The sequence below is a fragment of the Dendropsophus ebraccatus genome, chromosome 10 (assembly GCF_027789765.1).
Source record: "Dendropsophus ebraccatus isolate aDenEbr1 chromosome 10, aDenEbr1.pat, whole genome shotgun sequence".
Lineage (NCBI taxonomy): Eukaryota > Metazoa > Chordata > Amphibia > Anura > Hylidae > Dendropsophus > Dendropsophus ebraccatus.
In genome coordinates this window covers 34,135,711-34,162,239 of record NC_091463.1, presented here as the reverse complement: position 1 = coordinate 34,162,239, position 26,529 = coordinate 34,135,711, and the positions used below count along the sequence as shown (strand labels likewise).

The 26,529-nt window shown below is 41.1% G+C and overlaps 1 protein-coding gene across 1 annotated transcript; it reads right to left on the bottom strand.

The window, feature by feature from the left end:
* Positions 1-763: 763 nt before the first annotated feature.
* LOC138765678 (uncharacterized) lies at positions 764-20,330 on the bottom strand. The gene is made up of 11 exons (XM_069942647.1): positions 20,240-20,330; positions 16,920-17,151; positions 15,375-16,814; positions 14,995-15,087; positions 9,131-9,235; positions 8,828-8,937; positions 6,222-6,416; positions 4,768-4,930; positions 4,281-4,446; positions 3,491-3,585; positions 764-1,695 (listed from the first exon to the last, which is right to left on the bottom strand). Exons 2-11 carry the CDS (start codon positions 17,065-17,067, stop codon positions 1,601-1,603), a joined length of 2,610 nt encoding a protein of 869 aa, XP_069798748.1. The 5' UTR covers positions 17,068-17,151; positions 20,240-20,330; the 3' UTR covers positions 764-1,600.
* Positions 20,331-26,529: the final 6,199 nt, after the last annotated feature.

Here is a 26,529-nt window from a genome sequence, read left to right as displayed (position 1 = left end):
AGGTGCAATTTTTGTGTGCAAGGTGGGCCACACCCCATTTTTGCATAAACGACATTTTTTGTACCAGGTGGAAGCACTTGAGGAAGAGGCCAGTCCAGCCTGGAAACGTGTCGTGCTATGCCCTGTTGTTTTTGTTGTTTTAATAAATTGTTTTTATACATCTCTCTGGAGTTGCTGCGCCTGTCAAAACCTATCCATTTGAGGAGCATCTATCTGTTTAGTTTTAGGCTTAGGGCCCTATTCTACGGGACGATTATCGTTCAGATTATTGATAAGTCGTTTGAATGTAAACGATAATCATTCGGTTGAATAGCAGTTAATGATTAACAACCGAATGAGAAATTGTTGAATAAGACCTAGACCTTTTCTATTGTTGCTCGTTCGCAAATCATTCGCATTGAATAAGACGTTTGGTCGTTCGCAGTAGTGACGAACGCAAAAGCAATGACAAGACGACCGCAAGAATAATCATAAGTAACGATTATCGTTCAATGTAAATGGGTTAACGATTTAAAGTCTTTCGCAATAGCGGTCGTTTGGATCATTTATCGTTAACGATTATGCGAACGATAATCATCCCGTGGAATATGGCCCTTAGTGGCCAGAATGAATACTGCAAAATTTAAGGATTATTTTAAAGTATCATTTAAATGATTGTGATACCTTATCACAATTGTGTGATACCTTATCCCCCTCAATGTCTGCTATTTCATGTACTCCTACAGACAAATTTTTATGATTAATGAGGCTTTTTCAAATCAGATATACCACAAAGTTTTATTTACTCATATTATTACTTTATGAACATATAATTATAGGTAAGCTTTCACACACAAACACTTTAAATAATTCACAACATGTATTGAAATATCAACTTATTTACTTGAAAGCTATTTAATTATTATTATGCCAGGTCAGTCCGGACACTAGTGTAGTCAATGGAATTAAAGAGGTTGTTTGGTGGGACCCTTTTTTTTTTTTTTTTTTAAAGGGACAGATTGGGTTGAGCATATGAGTATTCCTGACCTAACCGATACCCTTGCCAATGCTTACACTGCCTGGGTCCCTACTGATCTCCACCTCCTGGGACCATTTTGTGACACAGGAAATACCGGGAGATTCCTATGCATCCAGTCAGTGACAACAGTGGTAACCCACCTCAGCCAGGAAACAGTAGTTGCAAGGGATCGGTAAGGCAAGCAAAACTTCTGATTCTGTTTTTTAATCCAGTCCACCCCTGGATATATAATATGTATCCCACAAAATTCCACCAAATAGCCCTGCAGCCACTCCCTACACCCTTACCTGACCGTTGAGGTACATGTACGTGAAATGTTGGTAAGAAATTACAATAAATAAGGAAGGAAGAATAGACCTATATTTACTTGTTGAGTTCACTATATTAGAATGTAAAAATGTAAAGGTTTGGTATTCATTTTTATTTGTTCAGACAAAAAGAATGATTCTTCTACGTCCATATAGAGACCAATAAATAAGCATACAATATACACTCACATACTATATGTACATACACATTTATACACAGTCCCACCTGCAGGACTACTACTGAATCAAAGGAAGCTAAAGACGTTGTTTGTTCTCACAACACTTCTTGCTCCATGTTCTTGGCACGCTCAAATAACTGCATAATTCTAGTGGCTGGGACGCAGCCTTCTCGTAAAATTGTAATGGATCCTGGAAAGAAAAGGATACCAAGTAATAGGTTTTCTGGTGGACTATCAGACAGAAACCATAGACGTGACACTGTCAACTGATCCTGATAACATTTGTGGATTTAGAGTAGAGGGAATAACTACTTTATGGAACCTTGTCTGTAGTGGTATTTCATGTATAAAGACCCCCATATGCTTTATCCTAAAGTTGTCTGAACCTTCAGGGTTGGCCATCAGTATAAGATGCATGGGGCCCTCCCGACTCTCCAACAATAGATGATATGGGTGGAGATAGGGGTCAGGCGTGGTAGTTTTTCACGGCCTGATCCCTTTGTTCTCTGAGAGATAATTAAGGTGTATAGTGTTAAGGGAAGAAAGCTAAAATTTATATGCAGGGGGACAACTGATGGATGAGGGGACACCTACAGGCACTTTTTATGATTTTGTGAACAGCTGATAATTTTACTGATATGATGGGTAACTATCTGTCAGATCTGTACTAGGTATGGAGCTGCATACACTAGAAGATAGGGGCATAAAATGAGACATACCTTTAGGTTTTCTGATCACCCTTCGTAAAGTTACAGAGATGACATTTTAGTTAGAAACTGAAGTGTCACAGAGGCAATACCAAGCTGCAGCAGCTCCTCATACTTCCCCCATTTGTTCTATCACTCAGTGCTGGAAACTGATCACTGTACATCAATCATGTAGAGTGGGGGGTGGGGGGGATGGAGTTGTGCATGCTGCAGCTCAGCGCCACCTCTGGGACTGCTAATAAAAAGGTTCTTCTAGATTTTAACAAAACTAAAGGTATGATTAATTTTATCCCCCTAGCACCTATCTGCCAATATCTTCGGCTTTGTACTAGTACAGAGGTAACAGCACATATCTTATTACTGGAATAGCTGCTCAGAAATTGGATCCATCATGCTAGTAGTAGGAGTTGTGACTACAGAGGAAACTGATTGCCAGCTGCTAGTGAACAAATATAGGCGCTATGGAGCGTCTTCAATTGATCGTCACAGGATCAGATAGATCAGTAAATTACAGAATTAAAGAGTCACTGTCGTATTTTTTTTTTTTTTTTGCAGAAATCAATAGTCCAGGCGATTTTAAGAAACTTTGTAATTGGGTTTATTAGCCAAATATGCCATTATCTGCATTAAAAAAAGCCTTTCCCAGGTCCCCCCCCCTCCCTCCTCTTTTCCATCCACTGCAAAAAATCAGGAAATTGTGACTTGTTGCATGAGACGTACCCAGTCTGTTCTAGGGAGAGGGGAGGGGGGAGGAGGGAGTTAGCCGACAGCAGAAAGCAGAGGATTACAGGCACGGAACTGGGTGACAGCTGTAATCAGAGCTCAGAGAGGTCAGTGCTGACTGTCAGAGGAGATAAAGGGTGAGGTATTTGTAGATTAACTCTTTGTTGTCCTGTTTTGGTCTTTTATTTAGCTCTCTCCATAGGAGAACAATGAAGACGGGGGAGAGCTTCAAACTGCTTTTTCATGTTAAAAATGCATTTTGCAGCTAATAAACCTAATTACTATTGATTTCTGCAAAATCTTAATGTTGCAAAACATGTATGGAAATGCTGTATGGAAAAATAAAACGTGTACAGTATAGGCCCCATTTATGTCTAGCATCCCAATGATGAATACTGTCTGGTTGATGGCTGGATTGGGAACAAATTTTTGTACTAAGGCTACTGGTTAGAATATAATCTACAATATTAGAGAGAGAGAAAGAAAGAGAGAGAGAGAGAGTTACAGTTCATTTAACTAAAGTGGTTGTGTGGTATTGTAGAATTTGTAGGATACCTTCATCTATTTTGGTACAGATCACAACAGTGGATCCCACAATCTCATTGGAATAACCATCACACAGAACAGCGTCCAATTTGTGGCTCAGGCGGCTATGGAAAAATCACATTATAATTAGCTAAATAAAATTAAATATATAATTATTAATAAATTAATCTACTGTATGAATGAAGAGAACTAATACTTTCACCAAAATAAAGACAAAATCATATTTTACCAAGTACCAAATATCATGGTGTGGCATAGCATTACAGACATTGACACATAATATACTCAATATAGCATCCCTCCCAATATATACTGTATGTATTACTGCATTCTAATTATAACAAAGTTAGGAGACTTGAAACTTTCCACACCTTCCATCATGGCTCTCATCCGCATACAGTAAACCTGTCTACCATAAATCTCCCTGATCCAGACACAGACGTGTAGCAACTTTTTTTTTAATATCTGTCTGGATCAAGAAACAACTAGCCCAACACAAGTTTTATTGTATTTAGGGCATGGTTAATAAGGCTGTATGTAAGACTAGCTATTGACATTACATTTCATTCATATTGGATTGTCATGATTTTATAGCTTTCACCTACATCTAAAGTTCATGGACTGTGGTGGATAGTCACCTAATGTCCTAGAAACTAGGACATGTGACGTTAGTAGCCGCCCATATAAACAACATGTAATTGGAGTCTGGCCCATGGCCATTGCAAGTTCATGGTGCATTAGCATCCATACAAATATGCATATTTTGTTTCTTAGGTGTATGCTACTAGGTGCTACTTACCTTATCACATGATCATGGTGGGTGCTGTCACTTTCTCCACTGGGATTGGCAGATGTAATTGCTAAGGGACCGGTCATGTCAGTGAGATGGGCAGTGACCGAGTGATCTGGAACTCTGATCATTATGGAGTCATTGGTCCCAACATAAGCATAAGCAGGACCCACACCTACGATACAGAAAGGAGAGACTCTGTCAAAGTTTTACCCAATAGATTTCGTGCATTAGGTAAAGTTTTAGCATTAAACCCATTATAATATTCTTGGAAAGGTAGAATGTTCAATGATTACTGCAAAGAATAATAAGTAATGATGACTATGCACTGCACGGGGTTAAATAGGAATACATTATACAGAAGACAGGTCAGTCTAGGTGTGTCCTATTGCTCATATGTTTGCTTGCTAAAGAGAATTAGCACTTTAATATATACAAGCAGGAGCAGTAATAGTATAGGATATTATAGGTGACACTGACAAGTACAATCACTTACCCAGTCGTTTCAGCCATTCACCCTTCTGTACAATGCAGCTTATCCCTCCTGGATATACTAAGCCCATGAATCTCCACAGTAGTGGACTGAATGGAGGATTTATTACCCTCAACTGCTGCAGGTTAGAGATACATATACAGATGGGCTTCTCTGAAGGTCGTTCCTGCAGTAAACAGACATATATCAAGCATTTTATGGCAGGGTTATGGAACAATATATTCACTTTACTGCTATGTCTGTAGCTCAGGGGGATTGATGTTTTTGGAAACCTATTTTCATACGGAATAGTACACTATATGCAGTTATTGCACAATGGAGGACATAATAGATCTATAGAGGCCAATGTATGTATGGCATGAATAAGCCCCATGGGAACAGCCAATGCCCTGACTTAACAGCGCAATAAATGTAATCAGGAGCTTGTTTTAGCACAGTACATATTGGGAGCTTTGACGTGCTATATAAACCATTTTAGACCATCCCAAACTGGGAGCATTGTAATATATGAAATGCTAGTTAGAATATACTGCATGTCTGTTGATCTGTGATGGCTACGCAAGTGCCTGAGCTATATAAGTCATGTATTTTAGTAGCCGTCTAATCTGACCTCTGAGTGATCAAAACTGGGACACACCTCATGTGCGGCTTGTATTGTCACCGCCTTTCCGCAGAGTGATGGTATTACACTATTAATAGCATAGGGAATCTTGTTTTATATAATTGCTCATGGTATAGCTTAGATTTAGCTAGTTTGGAAACACCTTGCTACTCTTTCTTATCTGCTGCATATTACTTATCAGCAAAGAGACTGTCCCAACTCCATGTAAGAGGCTGGCTGCCAGTGACATAGAGAAAGCAAAGAGACTTACAGTATCTATGGAGACTATGTATCAATGGAGACTCTTGAGTGAGTACTTCATTGGATTTTTTTCACTGATCTCCCTGAGTTTTGTTGGTCTACTTTTCATTTCCCCCATTAGCCAGAATCCTGCTCCACACTGACAAGGGGCAAATACCCCAAAACAGCTGTCTGTGGATGGATGCCTGGCTTTGGTAATCCCTTGTCATGTTGCAATACTCGCAACTGAGTTAGACTTTGACACAGAAGGGGCCACCCTGGTATTTCCCTGTTTATGTTCCAATACTCATAACCGAGTGGGCCTTAAGGGGCTACGTATCAGGGGCGTCTGGTGATCTCCCCACTGGGAGTGACCCCCTTGGCAACAGGTTTTCCTTCCATGGAGGGATATCTGGCTATTCCTGTGTTTTGAGACTCACAACTGAGGCTCCACGGACCCCTTTTTTGTATACTCGTGTATAGGTATAAGTTGCACTCAACATGGAAGCTCAGCATATATAGTAGCTAAGTTTTATTACGTGTAACTTTTGTGAACTTTTCTCACATGTATCCCATCTAGTTGCTGAGTGAAGCAGTATGGCTAGGTCGCTCTCACCTTTATTGTATAAATCCTTGTGATGGCCTCTGGATGTTTGCATGAAGCTGCCAGAGCATATACAGTATCGGTAGGGATGCCACATACACCGCCATCCTCCAATATCTTAGCTATAGTTCTCAAACCACTTGTACGACGAGACTGAGGCAGGACGCAGGAACTGGAAACTTCGTCCTTGATCTCTGGTTCTTGTTTCTGTAATCACATTGATGCAACATTGATTAACAATGGCCATTTGCCAATGAATATTCTTTCTTTTGAAAAAGATTCCAGGTTGGGCTATAATCCCCCGTCATAAATGAATATTAAAAATTTAATTTAAAGCTTTCCTTCTGAAGGAGATCTATATTACATGAAAACCACTGTAGGGAGATAAAATGTGCCTAGCATGATAAGTATAATAATAATTAGTATAAGTAGTATTCTAAATAGTATAATAATGGTGCTCGTGCCCTATAAAATTCTAGGGGCGTTACATATCTGTACCACATGCATAAATATGGGACAACTCTGGGCAGGGTGACCACGTCACTAACTCTCTAAACAGTAAGCGGTCTGGGGACCAGATCAGCGGTACACGGTATTAGCCCTTGAGTCGGGGAGGTGAAAGCATGTTATTTCTTTCAGCCTCCTCCTCCCCGACACTTTTACAAAAAATCACCCTGCGTTATCCCTTAAAAGTGATAGACTTGAGTTGATGATCTTTATTGCAGCTGAATTCAGATGCAGGCGCAGTGCATCAGTACGCGCCCGCATCCGAATTCCCCGCTGAACACAATGGAGTGTGCGACTGGAGCCTCACGCTCCATTGTGTAAACTGACAGGTTCTCTGCTGCCGCTATTCAGTGAATAGTGGCCGCAGAAAACTGATATGTCAGTTTTTTGCGGCACCGCTAGGGATCCCAGCTTCTCTTAGCCTGCAGCACTATGTAAATTCCATAAGAATCACAGCCATTGTTGCCAATTTGCAACAACGGTCGTGATTATTACAGAACTTACGTAGTGTGAACATAGCCTAAAGGACCATGGCTTCAGTATAAAATGGATTGTCAGGGCTGCAGCGGCGTCCCACGCTCCGGGCCGCCGCCACACCCCTTCCCTGTCTCATGCAGCTGCCGGTGTCCACGTGCAGGGACCCGGCGCTGCTGCTAGTTCGGCCCCTGGGGGCATCTCACCTCGCCCCACTCCTGTCGCTGTCTGTACCGGCCAGTGCGAGCGTCCTCGCCTCTTAGGGCGCGCGCGCGCCGGCTGTCTCAGATTTAAAGGCCAGTCCGCCCCTAATTGGTGTATGCACATATCACTCCCTATAAATCCCAGCATGCTCTGTCCCTCGTGTTGGAGCCTCCACATGCTTCCCATAGCGTTTTGGCCCAGCTCCCTGTTGCTCCTGTCCGCTTCCCTTGTCGGTTGTTCCTGTCCATTGCCTCTGTCACCTGCGGTTACGCCTAAGACCACCATCTGCATCATCACTTGCCTACTGCTTCTGCTCACCTTGCCCGCCGTCACCAGCAAACCAAGCCAGGGGTAGCAACCTGGGGGTCGCCTGCCACAGCAAGCCCATCCGACCTTGCGGCGGACTCTGGTGAAAACCAGCGGCCCCTTAGACTCCGCTCCCTGGTTCAGTTTATGCCATTGCTGGTGACGGAAGAGAGGATCCACTACCCCAGTCGTGACATGGATGCAGCTTCAGCAAAAAGTGGCATCATTTATAGGCTATGTTCAAACAACATTTTTTCTGCTCCGTTTAAAATGACAGCCATCATTTTAAGTCTAAAATAACAGACGTCATTTAGCTGTGTGGCCTTCCCTTGTGCAATGATGGCTGTTAGTACATTATTCTACATTGGGGTTACTAATTGGCCTTTGGATGCGGCTTAATTAAAAAGTTCATTGAATTTAATAGTAAAAAACGGAGAAAGAATGGTGACAAAAGAAAAACTGTGTGTGAACAACTAATAAGAAACGCCCCGTTTGCAAAAGACGTCCGAAAATAATGAACATAAACAGTATTTTGACGTCGTGTGCATTGGACGTCCGTCTTTCCATTGACTTCAATGTATTGCCATTGTAGTCAGTTAAATCATGGAAAAAACTGACTTTATTTTAAATTGCAAAAGCCGATGCCTTTTCTCTATTTTTGATGTTGTGTGACCATAGCCATTAGGGATGGTCCGAACCCGCCGAGGTTCGGGTTCGGCTGAACCCGAACGCTCGGCATCGGATTCCCGCTGTCTGCCCGCTCCGTGCAGCGGGCGGATACAGCGGGAGGAACGCCTGGCTATGGCTGTATCCCAGTTTTCCAGGCGTTCCTCCCGCTGGATCCACCCGCTGCAAGGAGCGGGCAGACAGCAGTAATCATTGCGGAGGGTTCGGGTTCGTACGAACCCCGTCCGAACCAGGTTCGGACCATCCCTAATAGCCATAGAATGTGCTATAGACTTTTATTATATACAACTGTTATACAATTTTTTTTACATTACTCAAAAAGTGCATTGAAAAAAATGCGCTCATACATCATGCAACATTTCATGAATTTTGCATAAAGGATGATCACTGAGCCTGGTTTAATCTACAACTTGTCTAAGTTAACTTTAGGTAGAAAGTACCTTAAACATTGGAGGTCCCAGGGGAATCAGTTCTTTGTTGAACATGCAGTTTACCATAGAAGCGAAAAAGCCATATAGACAGATGATGCTAAAGATGGACAGCACAGTAACTAGAAGAAAGGATGTTGGATTGAGTAAGTATTTAGATAGATATATTGATATTAGGTACAGTATATGAACTTCAGTAGTGTATAGTTAATACATTACATACTTATCATCCCTATGAGATATATATATATATATATATATATATATATATATATATATATATATATATATATTTAGATTTGCTAAAACACTTACCTTCATACGCCAGTGGAAGCCTTTCCAATGTGAAGAGCAGAAAGCTGACAATCACAACCTCCATGCCAAGAGTGATGAGTAGTAGAACAGTGTTAGCATGGGTAGCTGGAAAAAAGAGAAGCAACCAAGAATTGTCACACTTAATATGATTGTACGCAGGCTGTGGAAGAAAATGTAGGGATTTCTATTGTAATGACCATAAATGACCATTTACCTTGTGAATATGTAATGGCACTTGAATGCCATGTGAAACTTTGCAAGTCACCATGGTCTTGCATTGTATGTATTGTGTACGTAATATACTATATATATAAAAACAACTTAAAATTCTATATTATGTAATCTTATGTAATGTATCCTATATGAATTAAAGTGATTATTGTGCACAATTCTTTTTTCAGGGTTGTAAGTATTTACTAAAACAGGCATGATCACTGGTTATAATTATAGTTAAACTGATCACTTTTATTATTAGTTGGGGTCTAAACCATCAGTGTGTGTCTGAGAGCTTCTCCCCATCTCCTTGCAATCTCCATCTCACTGCACAAGATGAGTTCCACTATAAGTCTATGGAGCTAATTTTACGCAGCAAAATGAAGATTGTAGGGAGGCACGGAGAGAAGTGCATAACCTGTTCATTTCCTTCTGGCTTTTTTCTCCTTGGAGAGCAGAAAGAGTGTTGTGAAGATTTATAGAGGGCCTAAGAGAATTTATATGAACCCATATGCAGTGTCGGACTGGCCCACCAGAGCACCGGAGGATGTCCCAGTGGGCCCCCAGATTTAGAACCTGCACTTACACTGAATGACATGCCGTTTTACACTGGTTCTTCATTGGTGGGCCCCCGGGATCATTTCATCTGGTGGGCCCCAGATACCCTAGTCCGACACTGCCCATACACCACAAGGTTATTCCCCCGAGAAGGGCCAAGTGCAAATGGACAGGGGCAGTGCTCATCTAAATGATGCTGCTCCTTCACCAAAGCTTCTGACGTGGAACTGTGACATGGTTAGAATTTTCTGAATATGATAGTTACCCAATAACTATATAAATGACTAAACACTTTTATATGTTGTCACTTTATCTGCCATTACTAACTTTGGGGTAGGACCAGTAATGGATTAACATCTCAGGAGCTGCCAGGCATAGATTGCTTTGTCCTTAGACCCAGTTCATCTAGTCTCTCACCACCACCACCTTATAGTATGTCATTTGTATGGATTTTTTTTTTTTAAATGTGACTGCACTAGAGAAATATATACATCTATGAATAGCTTCAGCTCCACGTGTAAAGGATGTCCACTGGTTCTGGGTACACAGTAAATGATGTTCCAGTTCCTTGTATTGGCCCTGTGTATAATTATATATAGCATGTTTGCTTGGTTCAAATATTATTTTATTCTTACTGCCTCAGTAGTCGGTGTTCTGGTCTTTAGCTGTTAATGAAATACGTGTTCAACCAGATTCAAATATCAACAGTCAGTGGCTAAAATCCAATGTACACTCCATGTAATGTGCTGAAATAACTCCAGTGTTTTTCTCAGTTTCAAATCAGAATCAAAATCTTAATGAATACAGAATTTTAATATATTTTTGCTGCTGCCTTAAGTTGGTATATATATATATATATATATATATATATATATATATATATATATATAGTCAAATCAACTGGTGGCAGAAAGTTATACAGATTTGTAAATTACTTCTATTTGGTCTATTTGGAAATCTTAAGTCTTCCAGTACTTATCTGCTGCTATATGTCCTGTCCTGCAGGAAGTGGTGTATTCTTTCCAATCTGATACAGTGCTCTCTGCTGCCACCTCTGTCCATATCAGGAACTGTCCAGAGCAGAAGGAAACCCTCACAAGAACTACATAACTTCCTCCAAGGCATACAGCAAATACATATAGAGTAAGATATTAAATATGGCTTGAAATTATTTTTTGAGATAATTTACAAATCTATATAAGTTTTTGGTTCTAGTTAATGTCAAGGGATTCTTTTCAGAATACCCCTTTAAATTGATTTTTAGCTGAAATGTTAAGGCCTTTCTGTAGAAAATAAAAGTTGGCTGTCCTGGACAATACCCAATTTACTACCCTTTTCTACATGCAAACTAAATTTCCCAATGTCTACGTATACCATAGGCCACATCTCTGTGTTTCCACACCAGCTCGTGTCATGCATATGCTAATATAGTCCTATTCTCTGCTGTGTATACATGACTACATATGTGCCAGTGCCGTTCAGTCACTCATAGATGTTCCATTGAAAAGGTCAAAAGGGAATTGGAGCATGCTCGTTCTGAATATCAGTAGACTATAGGTGGAGTATGCCACTTGCAACATAACATAAACAATGATAAGACATAACATAGGGTGCATTTTCTAATCTTTAAAAAAAAAAAAAAAAAAAACTTAAAAGAGAATCTGTCCCCACTCCTGGCCTGTCTATAGATCTGTGATGTGCATTTTATTTATTCTTAATAGAAATCTATGACTGAATAACTAACTGGATGGTACCAGTTAAGGGGCGTGTGCTACACAGTCTGGCTTTGATTGGATAGTCTTATGCTGCGTTTACATGTAACGATTATCGTGCAAATTTGTGCGATAACAATCGAATTCGAACGATAATCGTACATGTAAACGCAACGAACGATCAAACGACGAGCGAGAAATCGTTCATTTTGATCTTTGAAAATGTTCTCAAATCGTCGTTGATCGTTTGCAGAAAATTTGCAGATCATTCCTTGTGAACAGTCGTTCGCCGATTTAACCAATGTGTGAGATAGACTTAAGCGATCGCAAAACGAATTTTCCGTACGGTATATTGTACCAACTAAACGCTGATCGTTATGAAAAAAAAATTGTTACTCCGACTTCGTTAATCGTACGATCGGGCCAATTATCATTTCGTGTAAACGCAGCATTATGCAGGGTAGGGACACACCCCAATTGGTAACACCCACTTGGTTATTAAGTATTACATTTCTGGTAAGGGGTAAGGATAACAGATGAATGGCACAACACAGAGCTTTTAAAATAGATGATCCAGAAATTTAAAAGGAATCTGTCACTAGTTTTATGGTGCCTTAAATGAAGACAGCATAAACTATTGACAGAAATGCTTTACAGATCGCTGTATTACGTAATTTTGTTCAGCTGTTCTCCTAATATGCAGGAGAATAGGATTCTTGCCACACCCCTCTCCTGCCCTCCAGCTGCTGATTGACAATTGACTGCCTATACACAGCATGGATAGATAACTGCCAATCAGCAGCTGGTGGGTGGAGTTTCTGCTTCTAATAAATATCGAGGACTACTGGGCACACACATATAAAATGGAGAGGATTACCGTATTTTCCGGCGTATAAGATAACTGTGTCTATAAGACGACCCCCAACTTTTCTAGTTAAAATATAGAGTTTGGAATATACTCGCAGTATAAGACTACCCCTTTTCCAAAGCACATTAAAGCTGCGTTCACACTACGTATATTTCAGTCAGTATATTTCAGTCAGAATTGCAACCAAAACCAGGAGTGGATTAAAAACACAAAAAGGATCTGTTCACACAATGGTGAAATTGAGTGGATGGCCGCCATATAACAGTAAATAATGACCATTATTTCAATATAACAGCCGTTGTTCTAAAATAACAGCAAATATTTGCCATTAAATGACGGCCATCCACTCAATTTCAACATTGTGTGAACAGATCCTTTCTGTGTTTTTAATCCACTCCTGGTTTTGGTTGCAATATTGACTGAAATATACTGACTGAAATATGCATATACTGACTGAAATATAAGTAGTGTGAACGCAGCCTAAATAAAAATTAATGAAAAACATCAGACAGCAGCGAGATGTGAGAAGCAGAGAAGGAGGTATAGTAATACTGGTAGGATACAAGGGGCGGTCAGACGGGGGAAAGAGGGGTGTTTTTCTGAGCACAGCTCCACTGTACCGTATCTCTTTTTTCCATACCCCGGAGGTCTGCAGCTTGCTCTGCCCTTCATACAGTCGCCGCATATGGCAGGGACATTTTTAACCCCTTAAGGTCCAAGCCAATTTTCGTTTTTGCGCTTTTGCTTTTTCCATTTTATGTTTAAAAGTCCATAGCGCTTGCATTTTTTCACCTAGAGACTTATATGAGTGCTTATTTTTTGCGAAGCCAATTGTACTTTGCAATTACAGGCATAATTTTTCCATAAAATATGTTGTGAAACCGGAAAAAAATCATTTGCGCTGTCAAATTGAAAAAAAAACGAATTTGTTTTGATTTCGGGGAGTTTTGCATTTACGCCATTCACCCTGGGGTAAAACTGACTTGTTATGCATGTTCTTTAAGTCGTTACGATTACTATGATATATAAGATGTATAACTTATATTGTATCGGATGGCCTGTAAAAAATTCAAACCATTGTTAACAAATATATGTCACTTAAAATCGCTCCATTCCCAGGCTTATAGCGCTTTTATCCTTTGGTCTATGGGGCTGTGTGAGGTGTCAGTTTTTGCGCCATGATGCGTTCTTTCTACCGGTACCTTAATTGCGCATATACGACTTTTTGATCGCTTTTTATTACATTTTTTCTGGATTTGATGCGACCAAAAATGCGCAATTTTGCACTTTGGAATTTTTTTGCGCTTACGCCGTTTACCGTGCGAGATCAGGAATGTGATTAATTAATAGTTCGGGCGATTACGCGCGCGGCGATACTAAATATGTTTATTTATTTATTTATTAATTTATTTTTATAAAATGGAAAAAGGGGGGTGATTTGGACTTTTATTAGGGGAGGGGATTTTTTATTAATAAAAACACTTTATTACTTTTTTTTTTACATGGACTAGAAGTCCCCCTGGGGGGCTTGTATATACACAGCAATGATCTCTCATAGAGATCAATGCTGTGTATATACACAGCAAAGATCCATGAGATCGGTCATAGATTGCTATGGCCTTCTGCAGGCCATAGCAATCTACTGCCGAGCCGGGATCAGCGTCATTCCGATGCTGAGGCCCGGCACGGCCAGAAGAATGGATCTCTCCGCCGCGATTGCATCGCGGGGGGGAGATCCGAACCACTAGACACCAGGGATGTGATGTCTGAAGCCCTTCAATGCAGCTGTCAGGTTTGACAGCTGCACTTAGAGGCTTAATTAGCCGGCGCGGCAACGGGACCCGCGCCGGCTAACAGAGGCACTGCCCGGCTGCACGTGTCAGCCGGGATCAGCGCCGTTCAGAGCGGGGTCCCGGCGGGACCCCGCTCTGAACACCCCCCGCGGCGCCATGACGTATTAGATACGTCATGGGTCGCTAAGGGGTTAAGCTCCCCCCACCGCATGTGGTGACCTCAGATTCTCTAATCGTGGTGCTGGAATCCTTTTTCCTACTGACCTCAGATTCTCTAGTCCGGTTTTGACGTTTTTTAGCACCCGCCCTAAGACGACACCTGGCGTATAGGACAACCCCTGAGTTTTGAGAAGATTTTTCTGAGTTAAAAAATAGTCTTATACGCAGGAAAATACTGTACTTATTGTTCATGTTATTCAGGGGGATATCTCTGAATCAGCTGCACAGAACAATGTAAGTGATATATGATTCTGTTCAGCTTCTCTGTCACTAGTTTATTCTACCCTGAGATAGGACGCCATAATCCTACTGACAGAATCTCTTTAAATTTCAGTTATTTCATGGGCAGTATAGGTATTTGTTAAACCAGACAGGCCAGGAGTGATGGCAAGTCTTCCCTAAGCGATTTTGTTAAGATGCAAATAAGACCATCCTTTCTTCTTGTAATCTCTAAACAAGTTCCCAACCGGCCTGTAAGTAATAACTACAAATTATACTCACCAAAGGTTATCAGAAAGAAGTCGATTACCATAAAAGCAATTGCACCAGCTGTGAAGCCGCCGTCATTATCTGCATGGATTCCGAGCATAGAACCTAAAAAGAAACGACATTTATTACATTTATTGATCCCCAAGGAACACTATTGTTCATTAGATCTTACAAAGTTCTATGTTCTTTACACATTAAATAAAAAATGGAAACATTTTCTACAATTTAATATTATTAAACAATAAAACTAAGATGTGGGAAAGAGCATCTTGCCAAAAGTTGCCCTATAAATACACTTCTGTACTCTTTTATCCATCGCAGTTTAACTCCTATAATTATAGTAACATTATATATGTGATATCATGTATTATTCAAATATATAAATCCCATACCTGCAAAACGCAGCCACACCCAGCTAGCCCAGACAGCAGAAAAGCAAAATGGTAGAACTGAGCCAAATCTTCTTCCAGCTCGAACATCAATTCTGCTGACGTAAAGCTGAATAATGGCTCCAGGTATTAGCACCCAAGGAATAGATAGATGTGCCTGGATGGTATTGTCCAATGAGCTCTGTATAGCAGCAAGGGCAGCCAATCCATTACAGATAAAGAACAGAGGGTCTGATGGACGAGAGCTGAGGTTCTCCTTGAGGTCCAATCCTTCTCCTTGCCTTCTAAGGCATTTTCTGCCCCAAACAAGGACATTTTGAAACTTGGCCTTGGATATTAATATGTTCCCAATGGGTATTAACACCTTCTCTGCAATGGAGTTAACCAGGCTGGCAAATGAGGTGTAAAGAGAAACTGCCGTGAATATGCTGCAAGTCACTCCAAAAAATATGTATCCAGCCATGCTTGGGATCTGCTGGATTGTAGATATAGTCACGACAGCAAACGCGGCATTATGGATCACTTCTAGTAAGTCCTTATTTAAGGACAAAAAGCAAAACAGACATGAAACAGTCACAAAGAACCAGTCACCAACCATTGATTCTCTGCTCTTGGTGATATTCTCGGGTGTGAGAATTACTGAAATCGTAAACTCCTCCCAAGACTGAACTAACCAGAAAATGCCATGAAAAGCAAACTTAGTGGCATGGTAGACATCATCTCGCAGATAACTGTAGTAACTGGAACATATTTGGGAAAGGACATTGATGCTGATCCAGATACAACCTACATAGAAGTTTTTCATGTATCCAAAGCAGTAGAATGCCATGATGAAAGGTGAGATGGTGTCACACAGGTAGCCTAGTGCCATGGGCTCAGCGTACGTGGTATTCTTCTTCTTTTCTTCTTCAGCAGCCGTTTTCGAAGAGTTACGATTGGCAGAACCAAGAAGTAGGACATTAAACAGAGAATTTCCAAACCCTGGCAGTACATATCTCTGAGTGATGCCTTTCAAAAGTAAGACACCTGCTCCATAAAGCCCACACAACACTATTATGAGCTCCACAACCCCAGACACCACTAACGCCCAGCGACCAAATAGCCCCACTGCCTCGAATATTAACGTTAGGGTTAAAGCCCCAAACACAAAAGGCATGATGTAGTTGACTGTTGCTGAGCAGAAAGCTAGAATGAAGGCAATAAAAATGTAGGCTACCAGTCCTGCCACCGCTCCTTCATTGACTGGGATCTGACTCAGTGTATCTACAGATGAACTGTTTTGGAGATTTAATTCTGAGCCCACAATAATTCGTGTAGCACCATAGCTGCTCCACAAGGCCGAGAAGGCAAGGAAGGCAGTGCCACTAAGATGGTCGTATTTTCGGAAAGAGAGAAAACCAGCAATGAGTTGGCTTACACCTCCAATAAGAATCAAGTGGACACCTGCAAAATAAAAAAACATAAAAATAACTTTTTATGTTAATCTCTTGACCCTCTGTACACAGTAGGGTGCTGTAGAGTACTATGTATACAGAGAGGGGTTCTTACCAGCAAGAATGTTTTCCACTCCTCCAGCACTAATAGAGGTGTTAAATAGGGAGAAATTCTGCATACATACAAGGAATGCACTGACAGCATTAGCCAGGAGGCCCAGCACGGCCGGCTCACTGTAAAACACTGCAGGAAACCCCTCCATGTCGAGGTCCTTTATAGAAAATGCTTAATGAATATCTATCAGTCCCAGGATCCTATTCTTCCAATAAAGCACAGAGATTTAAACCTGAAGAAAAAATTAATATTCCTGTCAATCACAAATTATAATTAGATCATAGAGAAGCAATGTTTGTGTTACTATTGGGTAAGGGCCAGTTCACACTGAGCAAAATCGTCAGAATGTCAATTCTTTGACCATAGAGTGGCGGAGGCGTGAGAGCCCTCCCATAGAGACACTGTTTGACACTGATGTAGGTAGGATTCTGCGGCGGAGAGGTCTGCCACGGAATTCCACTGATTTTGCTCAGTGTGAACTGTCCCTTATGATTCTATGCATGTTGGAGTAAGTTGTGTGGCTTCAAAAGGGGTAGCAAAGTTGATAAAATCAGATGCATGTTACATCCATATATGTGAAGAAGTACAAATGTGCTGTACATTTCTTCTCCCCCATGGATCTGATCACTTCCTGGTTTCACTTTCTGAATTGGGGGTGTACTCTTGCCATCCCTCAATTCCCCTTGCTTGCATATTTGCAGACTAACTGCCAAAACTTCTGGCAAAAAACAGAAGATTACAGTTGTACTGAACATGATAGACCATCTCTGTGGGAGCGCTACAACAGTCATAACCATGACAAGAGAGCAACACTAAGCAGACTCATGAGAGTGTTTTTAAAACCGTACATTTTCAGAAATGCTTAGAGCGGTGATCCGGTACGATAATATGGCCAAGCATGTAAGTGGAGTGGAGGATGAGAAGTCATGTGCTCCTCCAGGCTCTGCTATATCTTTGACAGGATTGCTGTTCTGAGCACTGGGGACACAGACAATGCAATGGTAATGGTTAGTGGTAAGTGCTTATATGGAATAAATGTACTGGTGCATGAAGCTGCTAAATGTTGCTATAAAATGACCAGCACCTTTAAAATGTACCTGTCAGCACATCCACTAACCCGATCAGCTGTGAATTCTTCTCTGTGGCCGGAAATTCACGTATACATGACTATGAACCTGCCGAAACAGTAATGCGCGTAACCCCCCCCTCGATCAGAATGGGGGTCGTGCACATTACGGTCTTGGTGTGTTTGTAGCCATGGATACTGGATCTTCTGGCCACAGAGAGGAATTTACTGTCAATCAAGTCAGCGGACCTGTTGTGGTATAGAGAAGTTGTGCTATTTATTTATTTTTTTATTTTATTGTTTAAGTAGCCAATAAAAAATTTAAAAAAACTGCACTCACCTGCCTGATTGCCTGCTGCCACTGCCAGTCCCCACTGCTCACCACTGCAGCCTATGATTGGCTGAGTAGGCACTTCGTAGTAAGGAGACTTGGCTGAGGACTGGGTACCAATAGACTGACAGTGGCAGGCAAACAGACAGGTGAGTACACTTGGATCATTGTATACTGAAAAGATCTGCAACGTCCGATATGTATTCAGTTACAAATGTATTTCCAGTGTTGGGAAAATTTAAAAGGAACCAATCACGCTAAAAATGTCCATAAAGCTAAGGAAACGTGCTAGTACATCACCCAGCACCCATACCCCTGTACCCTGCACACCATGTACATATAAACCGCAAAGTTAGTTTAATTATCTCTTGCGCTGTATGTAAATTACCTGCCAAGTAGTCATGGTGGGGGTGTGGCTTGTTCAAGTAGTCATGGTGGCGGTTGGCGCTGTTATCACGCCCCTCTGGGTGTGTTGAAAATAACTGCATGCTGACGTCACCCCGGGGGTGGGGGGTGGGGGGGGGGTTGGCTATGCATGTCGGCCGCACCGATAGCTTTACTATGCTGCGTATGCGCAGTACAGCGGGAGAAGATGCTGCTGTATTACGCCGCGCAGGCACAGTACAGGGTTATGTTTGGGAAGCGTGCTGGGTGATGTACCAGAACATTTCCTTAGCTTTATGTCCTTTTTTAGCGTAATTGGTTCCCTTTAAGTCCAACCTTTATGGTGGGTTCACACGTAACGGATGCGCAGTGGATTTCACGCTGGGAGTTTGCAGCGAAATACGCTACGGAGCCTTCCCTGTCACTTTCAATGAAATTACATCCTCTCAGAGGGATTGTCATCCCGCGGCAAATACAGTATGTAAACGTCAGCCCACTTAACCCCCGCAGCTCCGGCTTCGAGGTCCCTGAAGCAAGCCAGAGTGAGGACCCAGTAATGTATGCACCAGGCCGTGGGGGTTAAGGTGGCTGACTTTTACTTATTCGAGTATGCGAGTATGTAATTTTATTGAAAGTGACAGGGAAGGATCCAGAGCGTATTTCGCTGCAAACTTGCAGCGTGAAATCCACTGCGGATCCGCTACATGTGAACCCTCATAAAAGGTTGGACTCACACACAGCAGTTTTAAAGCCAAAGCCAAAGGCAGAAAGGAGAAATATAAGTCTTTCCATAAAGTCTCTTCCTTTCTAATTCACTTCTGTCTTTGACCCCAAAAAATGCTGTGTGTGACTTCTTCAGCTTTATGCTTATAACACTCAGTTGATCAAAAAGAAGGCAAAAATTACATTGAAATTACCTAAAAATATTCCTGTGCTATTTGCCGCCTATGTTTTGGATTATACAACCTCTGAAGAGTTAATTCAGCACAGATATTGCCGTCGCTCACTTACTGATCAGCCTGTTATTATATGACTTCCAGTGAATGTGATTTCTTCATCTAATGAACATGCCGCTAGTATTCAACCTTTTAAATAATAGTTCTGCACTACTCTTATAAAAGACATATCATTTTTGCCTTCACTTACTTTCTATCTAGTATTCATGGGGGACTATATTTTTTCTATGTGATACAGCATAAAAAGAAGAAAGTACAATATATACAGTTTATTATTAACACTTTAATTCTCCTATATGTACAGTACTATGTGATACAGTACTATTCTAGGACATTATTCTATAGCTATACTAGAACTGTGCATTACTATTGTAGTTATTTTTAGTGAGCTTTTTAGGATACAACTGGAGCTACAGGATAACATTAGCAGTTCTCTGTCTTTCTATGTCTATCTAGAAACAAAATAAAATTGCTAAATAAGCAAAGTAAAAAAATCTGCTGAGGATCTATTGTGTCAGACATAAGCATACAGGGGAGCAGATACTTCTGACTATACATAAACTAAGAGAAGCCTGAGACTTACCTGTAGACAGCAGCAGTCTTGTGAGCTGCCTGAGCTGGCTGCAGGACTGTCTGTGAGTGACAAGTTTTATAGCCTCCATTACCTGCAAGGGCGGAGAGCTTGTAGAATTTCAAAAGTAATATTTATTTCCTGCTGCTAAAAAAAAAAAAAAAAAAAAAAAAAAAAAACGTAGTTATCGCAACTCATTTCCTCATTCCTTGTGTCTGTGATAATCTCCGTGACATAAGCAGCATTATGAACCCATTCAGAGCTATCTGACATCAGAAGTTATAAAGTCTTTCCCGGGCTATTTATAGCTTTCATTTCCCAAGACGTGAATAGTTCCTTGTTTATTGTACACAGTAATGAAATGATTAGGATTCTATTTATAGCTGTGAAACCCCAGGAACTATGTGTGGACACGTCCATAGACAACATCTACCACCACAACATGTTTATACAGTATGTACTGCAACATTTGGAGATCATCACTAATTTTTAAAAATCTGCTAATAGATGGAGATATATATTAAAGCGATGGTACCATCAGTGCATTCGCTTTAAGTGTCGCACATTGATAGAATGGCGCTGGTGCCGTGGTCATTTTTTGAACTGAAGCCTGGTTGCCGTGTACTGTGGCGTTCTATTCCTGAGCACCGGCCGGCCCTGCCCCAGTGGGAGGAATCAATGGAGCTGCATCATAGAGGGACGGGGGTTTCCTCCCACTGACTGCAGGCCGCCCACCTACAGTGCTTCTCCCTCGCCGTTGTCTGGGAATAGAACGGCACCGTACATGGGAACCACGGTTCAAAATGCAGCTTCCCTGTGGCGGCACCATTCTATCCACATGACGCACTTAAAGTGAATGTACTGATGGTACATTCACTTTAAACAGCATTAGAAATAGACTGAAAAATGAAAGTAAGGACTCTTTTACACAATCCAATGTGCTGCACATAACTAAAGTCAATCTCTGCGATCTGTGCCACATAACGTGAGAGTCGATCTTTGTGATCGATTGGCGCTCGTCTATAGATCCTCCATAGGGCTCAATTGTGTAATCAGGCATAAACCATTGTATGTGCTGCCATTTAAATTTATTATCAGCTGTTCACACAAAGCAATATGCGGCCGATAACGAAAAACGTTTCTTCGTTCCTCGGCTGATCACTGTCCCTTTAACATGGGTTAATAATCTGGAATACGTGTTCTTAGGTTGCCAGGTAGGTGGCACTTGTAAAAAGGCTGGTTTCACGTGGCAATATTTGGCTCAGTATTTTGCATTGGTATTTGTAAGCCAAGAAACGGTACAGGAGGAGGGAGGGGAGGTGGTGTACAGTTTTTTGCCATGGTCCCAAATTAATCCTAGCTACTTCTCTGTTCACTTCTGGGCTATTCAACTTGAACATTAATAACGGCCATTATTTTGCAACAATGGTTGTTATTTGCACTTATTTTTACATTGGGTGAACATAGCCCTAATGTGAACCCTATATATCCGATGAACTGACATTGCATTCCTTTTCTAATATCACTTCTCCTCTCTTACATTTATGAGGAACAGAAGTAACAAACATTTGTTTTAAACACAGAACAAAGTTTCCGCTCTCTGCCGCCTTAGGCTCATGTTTAGTTTGCCTATGTGAGGTCTATTCATTTTTTGCGCTGTTTGAAGCTGTAACAACCTCAGTACTGTTCTACAAGTAGTGCTGCCCCCGGCATTGGAAATCAAGTAGCTTTAGGATATTTAGATGCAATTCTAGCTACTGGATGGTTGTATAGTTACAAGTAAAAGTAAAACATTAGCTTATCACCCAGTGGAATGTTTGACATACATCCAAGTAATACAACAGCTCCCCATGCGGAAATGGACAAAGTTTTCAGTAAAAAGTTCCCAATAGGACAGACATGGGGTAGGGTAGGGTTTGTTGCAAAATGTCGGGAAATGTCGAGTATCAGTAGAAATATTCGACCTAGCCTGTAGATGAGGCACATATAGTATAGCAATGTCCCCATGTAACAGCTTGATGACAGATTTGTAGTAAGAAATCTCCACTGACTGATTGTTTCTTCAAGCATGAAAGCTGCTGGTAGAGGAAGAGGTAAGAATTGAAAGCAGGAGGTATAAAAAGTTTTCCTTCTATTAATACTTAAAAGACTATGTTATCATGTAAATAATACAGATTACATGTAGCTTACATAGTCTTCAGTTTTTATCAGTCCTTTTTCGGCACATGTATATAGTTTTGCTAACAGTTAAGGTTCCTATACACTTTCTATAACAATGGGTCAGCCGTCAGTTATCTCTCCCGCCCTCCACCCGTATTCCCCATACATAGGAACGTTCAGCATGGCCAAGCGTTCCTGGTTCTCTGTGGGGAGGGGTAAGCTACTGCAAGAGTGCTCTCGCTGTGTCATATCTCTCCCAAAACAAAGAGTTGGTAGTGATTTTCCCTCATGGCTGACCCCTATCACCACCGACACCATCTGATAACCAAACCCACCCCGAGCATAATAGGAATTGTAGGGCCTGAGGGCCTGAGTTTGACACTTGTGATATATAGCCAAAACTCAGAATTTAAACAGCCTGATCCTTTTGTTCTCGGGAAGATAAGCTGCTGCTAGAAAAGTAAGGCAAAATTATCGACAACGAGTGTTGCTAGAAACTTTCATTCGGACGATAATCGGCCTGTGTAACAGTGACAGCGATCACCTGAGGAGAGGGAAAATGCCCATGCATCAGCTGATCACATCTTCTGAGTAGGCCTAAAAATTATTATTTACCGTCTGCACATCTCTCTGTGTAAAGAGGGGATGTAAAGCCAATAACCATGTATTTAAATAGTAAGGGAAAATCCACAGCACTCCTGGGTAGAACTTCAAAAGGTGCAGTTTATTAACACATGTGCAGCATACGGGTTCAGACGCAACATTTCAATGGCATAGTGTCAAAACTCAAATGTCCATGAGTTGGTAGTTTCGCTTGAAAGCCAATGTTAGGCAAATAGCCAATATTCTTATTAAGTCCAAAATCCATACATATTAGTATAAAAGGATGAAGACGCTCAAGTCGTGATCCATGGGCAGTTAACTCCTGATATCAGGTCATGTGACCTGTGGCACCCTGTCTGGCGTTACTAGGCAGAGTGACGCTACTCGCTTGCTCACCTGGGAATACCACATCAGCGCAGAGAAATACAGGAAACCGTCCGTAGCAGCAGTGTGTCCTGTTGCTTAAACGAATCATCCACCGTATCCACCCCAAGGAGTAGTTCTGTGGGCGATCGTTATTTAGCCAATTTCCCAAGGACCACTCCAGGTCCAAAACGCAAGTCTGTACTGCCGCAAAGTGTGTGAAGATTGTCACACAGCCCTGGGGACATAGAAGGATTGCTGTTGAGTTCCAATTATCTCCCGTCAGACGTGGTGAGTTCTCTATCCTTGCTATCTTTATAATCTATAGAAGATGAGAAAAAGTTGAGTACAAAGCAAAAAAAAAAATTTTCTGTGTTTCACAACATGACCACAAATCTAGTAGCTGGAGTCTGTTAAGGCAAGTGGAGTCACAATTTACCTGAACATAGAGTTGTTGACCTTTAACTCTACTTTGAGTCCCATATTACTTAACGCATTGAGGTCAAAGATCCATTGTAATTCTCGTTTTGTAAGTACACTCATTCTGTCTAAACCATATATTAGTGGAGGTATTCTGTCAATGACTTTACCATGACTTTTAAGTCTTTTTCCAAATGTCCCATTTCTGTACAATGTTTGGATAATAGTAGGTCAATTTAGCTCGGTCTGTGTTCTGGACTTGGATCCGCTGGCATGCGACTTATATACTACGTAGTGCTGCTACTATTCCTATTTAGCATATATTTGAATAGCCGCACAAACAATACAGGACACATATTAGGCCATCTAAAAGGACCTTTACAGTGCCTCTACACCTTAAATAACTGTTCCGCCGACACTTATCTCCCCTTACACATCACTATTTGGCCTTGTTCTCTATGGTGGCCATATACAGTACATTAGTCTAAAGTTGATTAAAACAAAGGATTTAAACCAAAGTGATTGTCAGGTAGAATGTAAATGAACACTAAATTTAAGTTTTTTGGTAGGGTAGTTTTCAGATCCCAACCAATCAAAAGAACAAGCTGGGAGATGAGCGTGGTAGCATATATTACTCCCCTGCTCTCAGTGATCTCCATCCTTCATTATAAGTCTATGGTACTGCAAGACAGAGGCAAGTGACAGGGGTAATTAAAGCAAGCTGCCGCATGCTTGTCCCCAATTGTTTTCCTGATCAGTGGAGATCATAACTGTGCAAAAGTTTAGATGTGTCCTTGTGACATGTCAAAAGATTTTTGCAATGACAGGTATGCTTTAACAAAGAACTACTGACCGACTGTCAGTGTGAAACCTTTCAGTGTGAAACTTCCTTTCAGCGCCCCCCTAAATATAAATATATATATATATATATATATATATATATATATATATATATATATATACACACACATAATTTGTCATTTGGGACGAGGAAAGTTTGGATGAGTCTTGAACAGAGTTTTTTGTCTATATAAATAATTTGCATAAAAATAAAATTTACCATGGTGAAGTCTAAGGCTCTAAGGCTAAGTTAATACTCTGTATAATTTCATTAAACAACGGCCATAGTGGCAGTTTTGGAATTACCGATTACATAATCCCGGCCAGAGTGTATACACTCTGTATACACTCCGGCTGGGATTCCAAGCGACTGCACAAACAACTGACATGTCAGTTTTGTGTGGTCGCTATTCATTGAATTGCGACGGCACAAGACTGACAGATCATGCAATGTAAAGTCCGTCTCCAACCGCACTTTATATTGTCGGCTACAGTGATTTGAGATGTGGGCTTACTGGAATGAGAAATGAGGTACTGCAATACCGGCCAGGGTGAACTTCACTGACACTGGCCTTTCTGTAACCCGGCCGTGTCACAGAATGACCGGTGTCTTACATAGTGTGAAGCTGGCCTAATAGTGAATGACAGTTTTTAGATAACAAGGTATACCATATATTGTAACACATTACAGGCAGAAATAATTTACTCCATTATACCATTAACCACCCACGACCTATGATAAATTCACTCTGTTGGAGCCAACTATTTAAAAATAGAGGGTACCCTGACAGTGTACTAGAGGGTCATAGATTGGAGAATATCACTGGGGAACAGACATTAGTATTTAGGTTGAGGAAAAAGGAGAATAAGAGAATCCCTTCTGTATCCATTTACAGCCCCTATAGTGGCAGGGTTTCACAGATTCTTTGTGGTGAAAAGTCTGGGGGATAAAATCCCGAAATTTGGCCAACCCTCAGTCATGGCACACTAGAAAAGTAAAAGTAAGAGTATAAACATGCATTCAGATATCGGATCAAGAAAGATTGCAGTTACTGCAGTAATATTGTGAAAGGTAACTCTTTTCAACATCCACATACAGGCAGGTAACATGAGATTTGCAATAAATACACTTGTAATTCTAAGTTCATGGTGTACATGATTCAGTGCCCTTGTGGACGGATTTACGTGGGTGAGACTACAACGGAGGTAAAACTTAGAATGAATAACCACAAGAGCAAGTAGACATCTGGTGACAAAGCATGTTGTTGAATCTGATCACTCAGCGAGTCAGTTTAGATTCACGATAATTGACAGTGTCCTGATTCTTGGGAAAGGAGGTCATAAGGAAAGATTATTAAAACAAAACGAAGCCAGGGGGATCAATACATTAGATTATGGTCTATGGCCACGGAGCATGAATCTAAAGCAGAATCTGAATGTGTTTGATTAATAACAACTCTCAATCACTGCTATCTCACTATTTGTATCTATGTTTTCAGCTATGTTTTTAGTTTGTTATTAACTGTGCATTTAACTCTATTTCAGATATGTCACAAACGGGGTGCCAGGACTGGCCAGGACACGTATCTCGAATCAGGGGTAGCGCTGTTTCACAAAGACAATGATCATGGTAAAAGATTAAACAACCTAAGAAAACCAACATTTGGTGGACATGACTGTATGCTTCTGAAAGCAGGACTGGAATCGTATGGGACTAATCAATAAGGAAAGCTGCTACCAGACTCCTATGAAGGCAGCTTACATTACATTGTATTGTTTTCTATAGAATCCCGGCTGGATTATATGAACTTTGTAAACACTCTGGCTGGGATTTCATGTGGCCAAACAGAAAACTGACATGTCAGTTTTGTGCATCCGCTATTCATTGAATAGCGGCCACAGAAAACTGACAGTGC

Bases quoted from the DNA above. Each gene is read 5' to 3' on its own strand.
- LOC138765678 (XM_069942647.1), bottom strand. From the start codon at position 17,067: ATGGAGGGGTTTCCTGCAGTGTTTTACAGTGAGCCGGCCGTGCTGGGC. The intron at 15,088-15,374 runs GTATGGGATTTA...GTTTCTTTTTAG, and splicing joins GGTGTGGCTGCGTTTTGCAG to GTTCTATGCTCGGAATCCAT. The intron at 3,586-4,280 runs GTAAGTAGCACC...ATTTTTCCATAG, and splicing joins CACCATGATCATGTGATAAG to CCGCCTGAGCCACAAATTGG.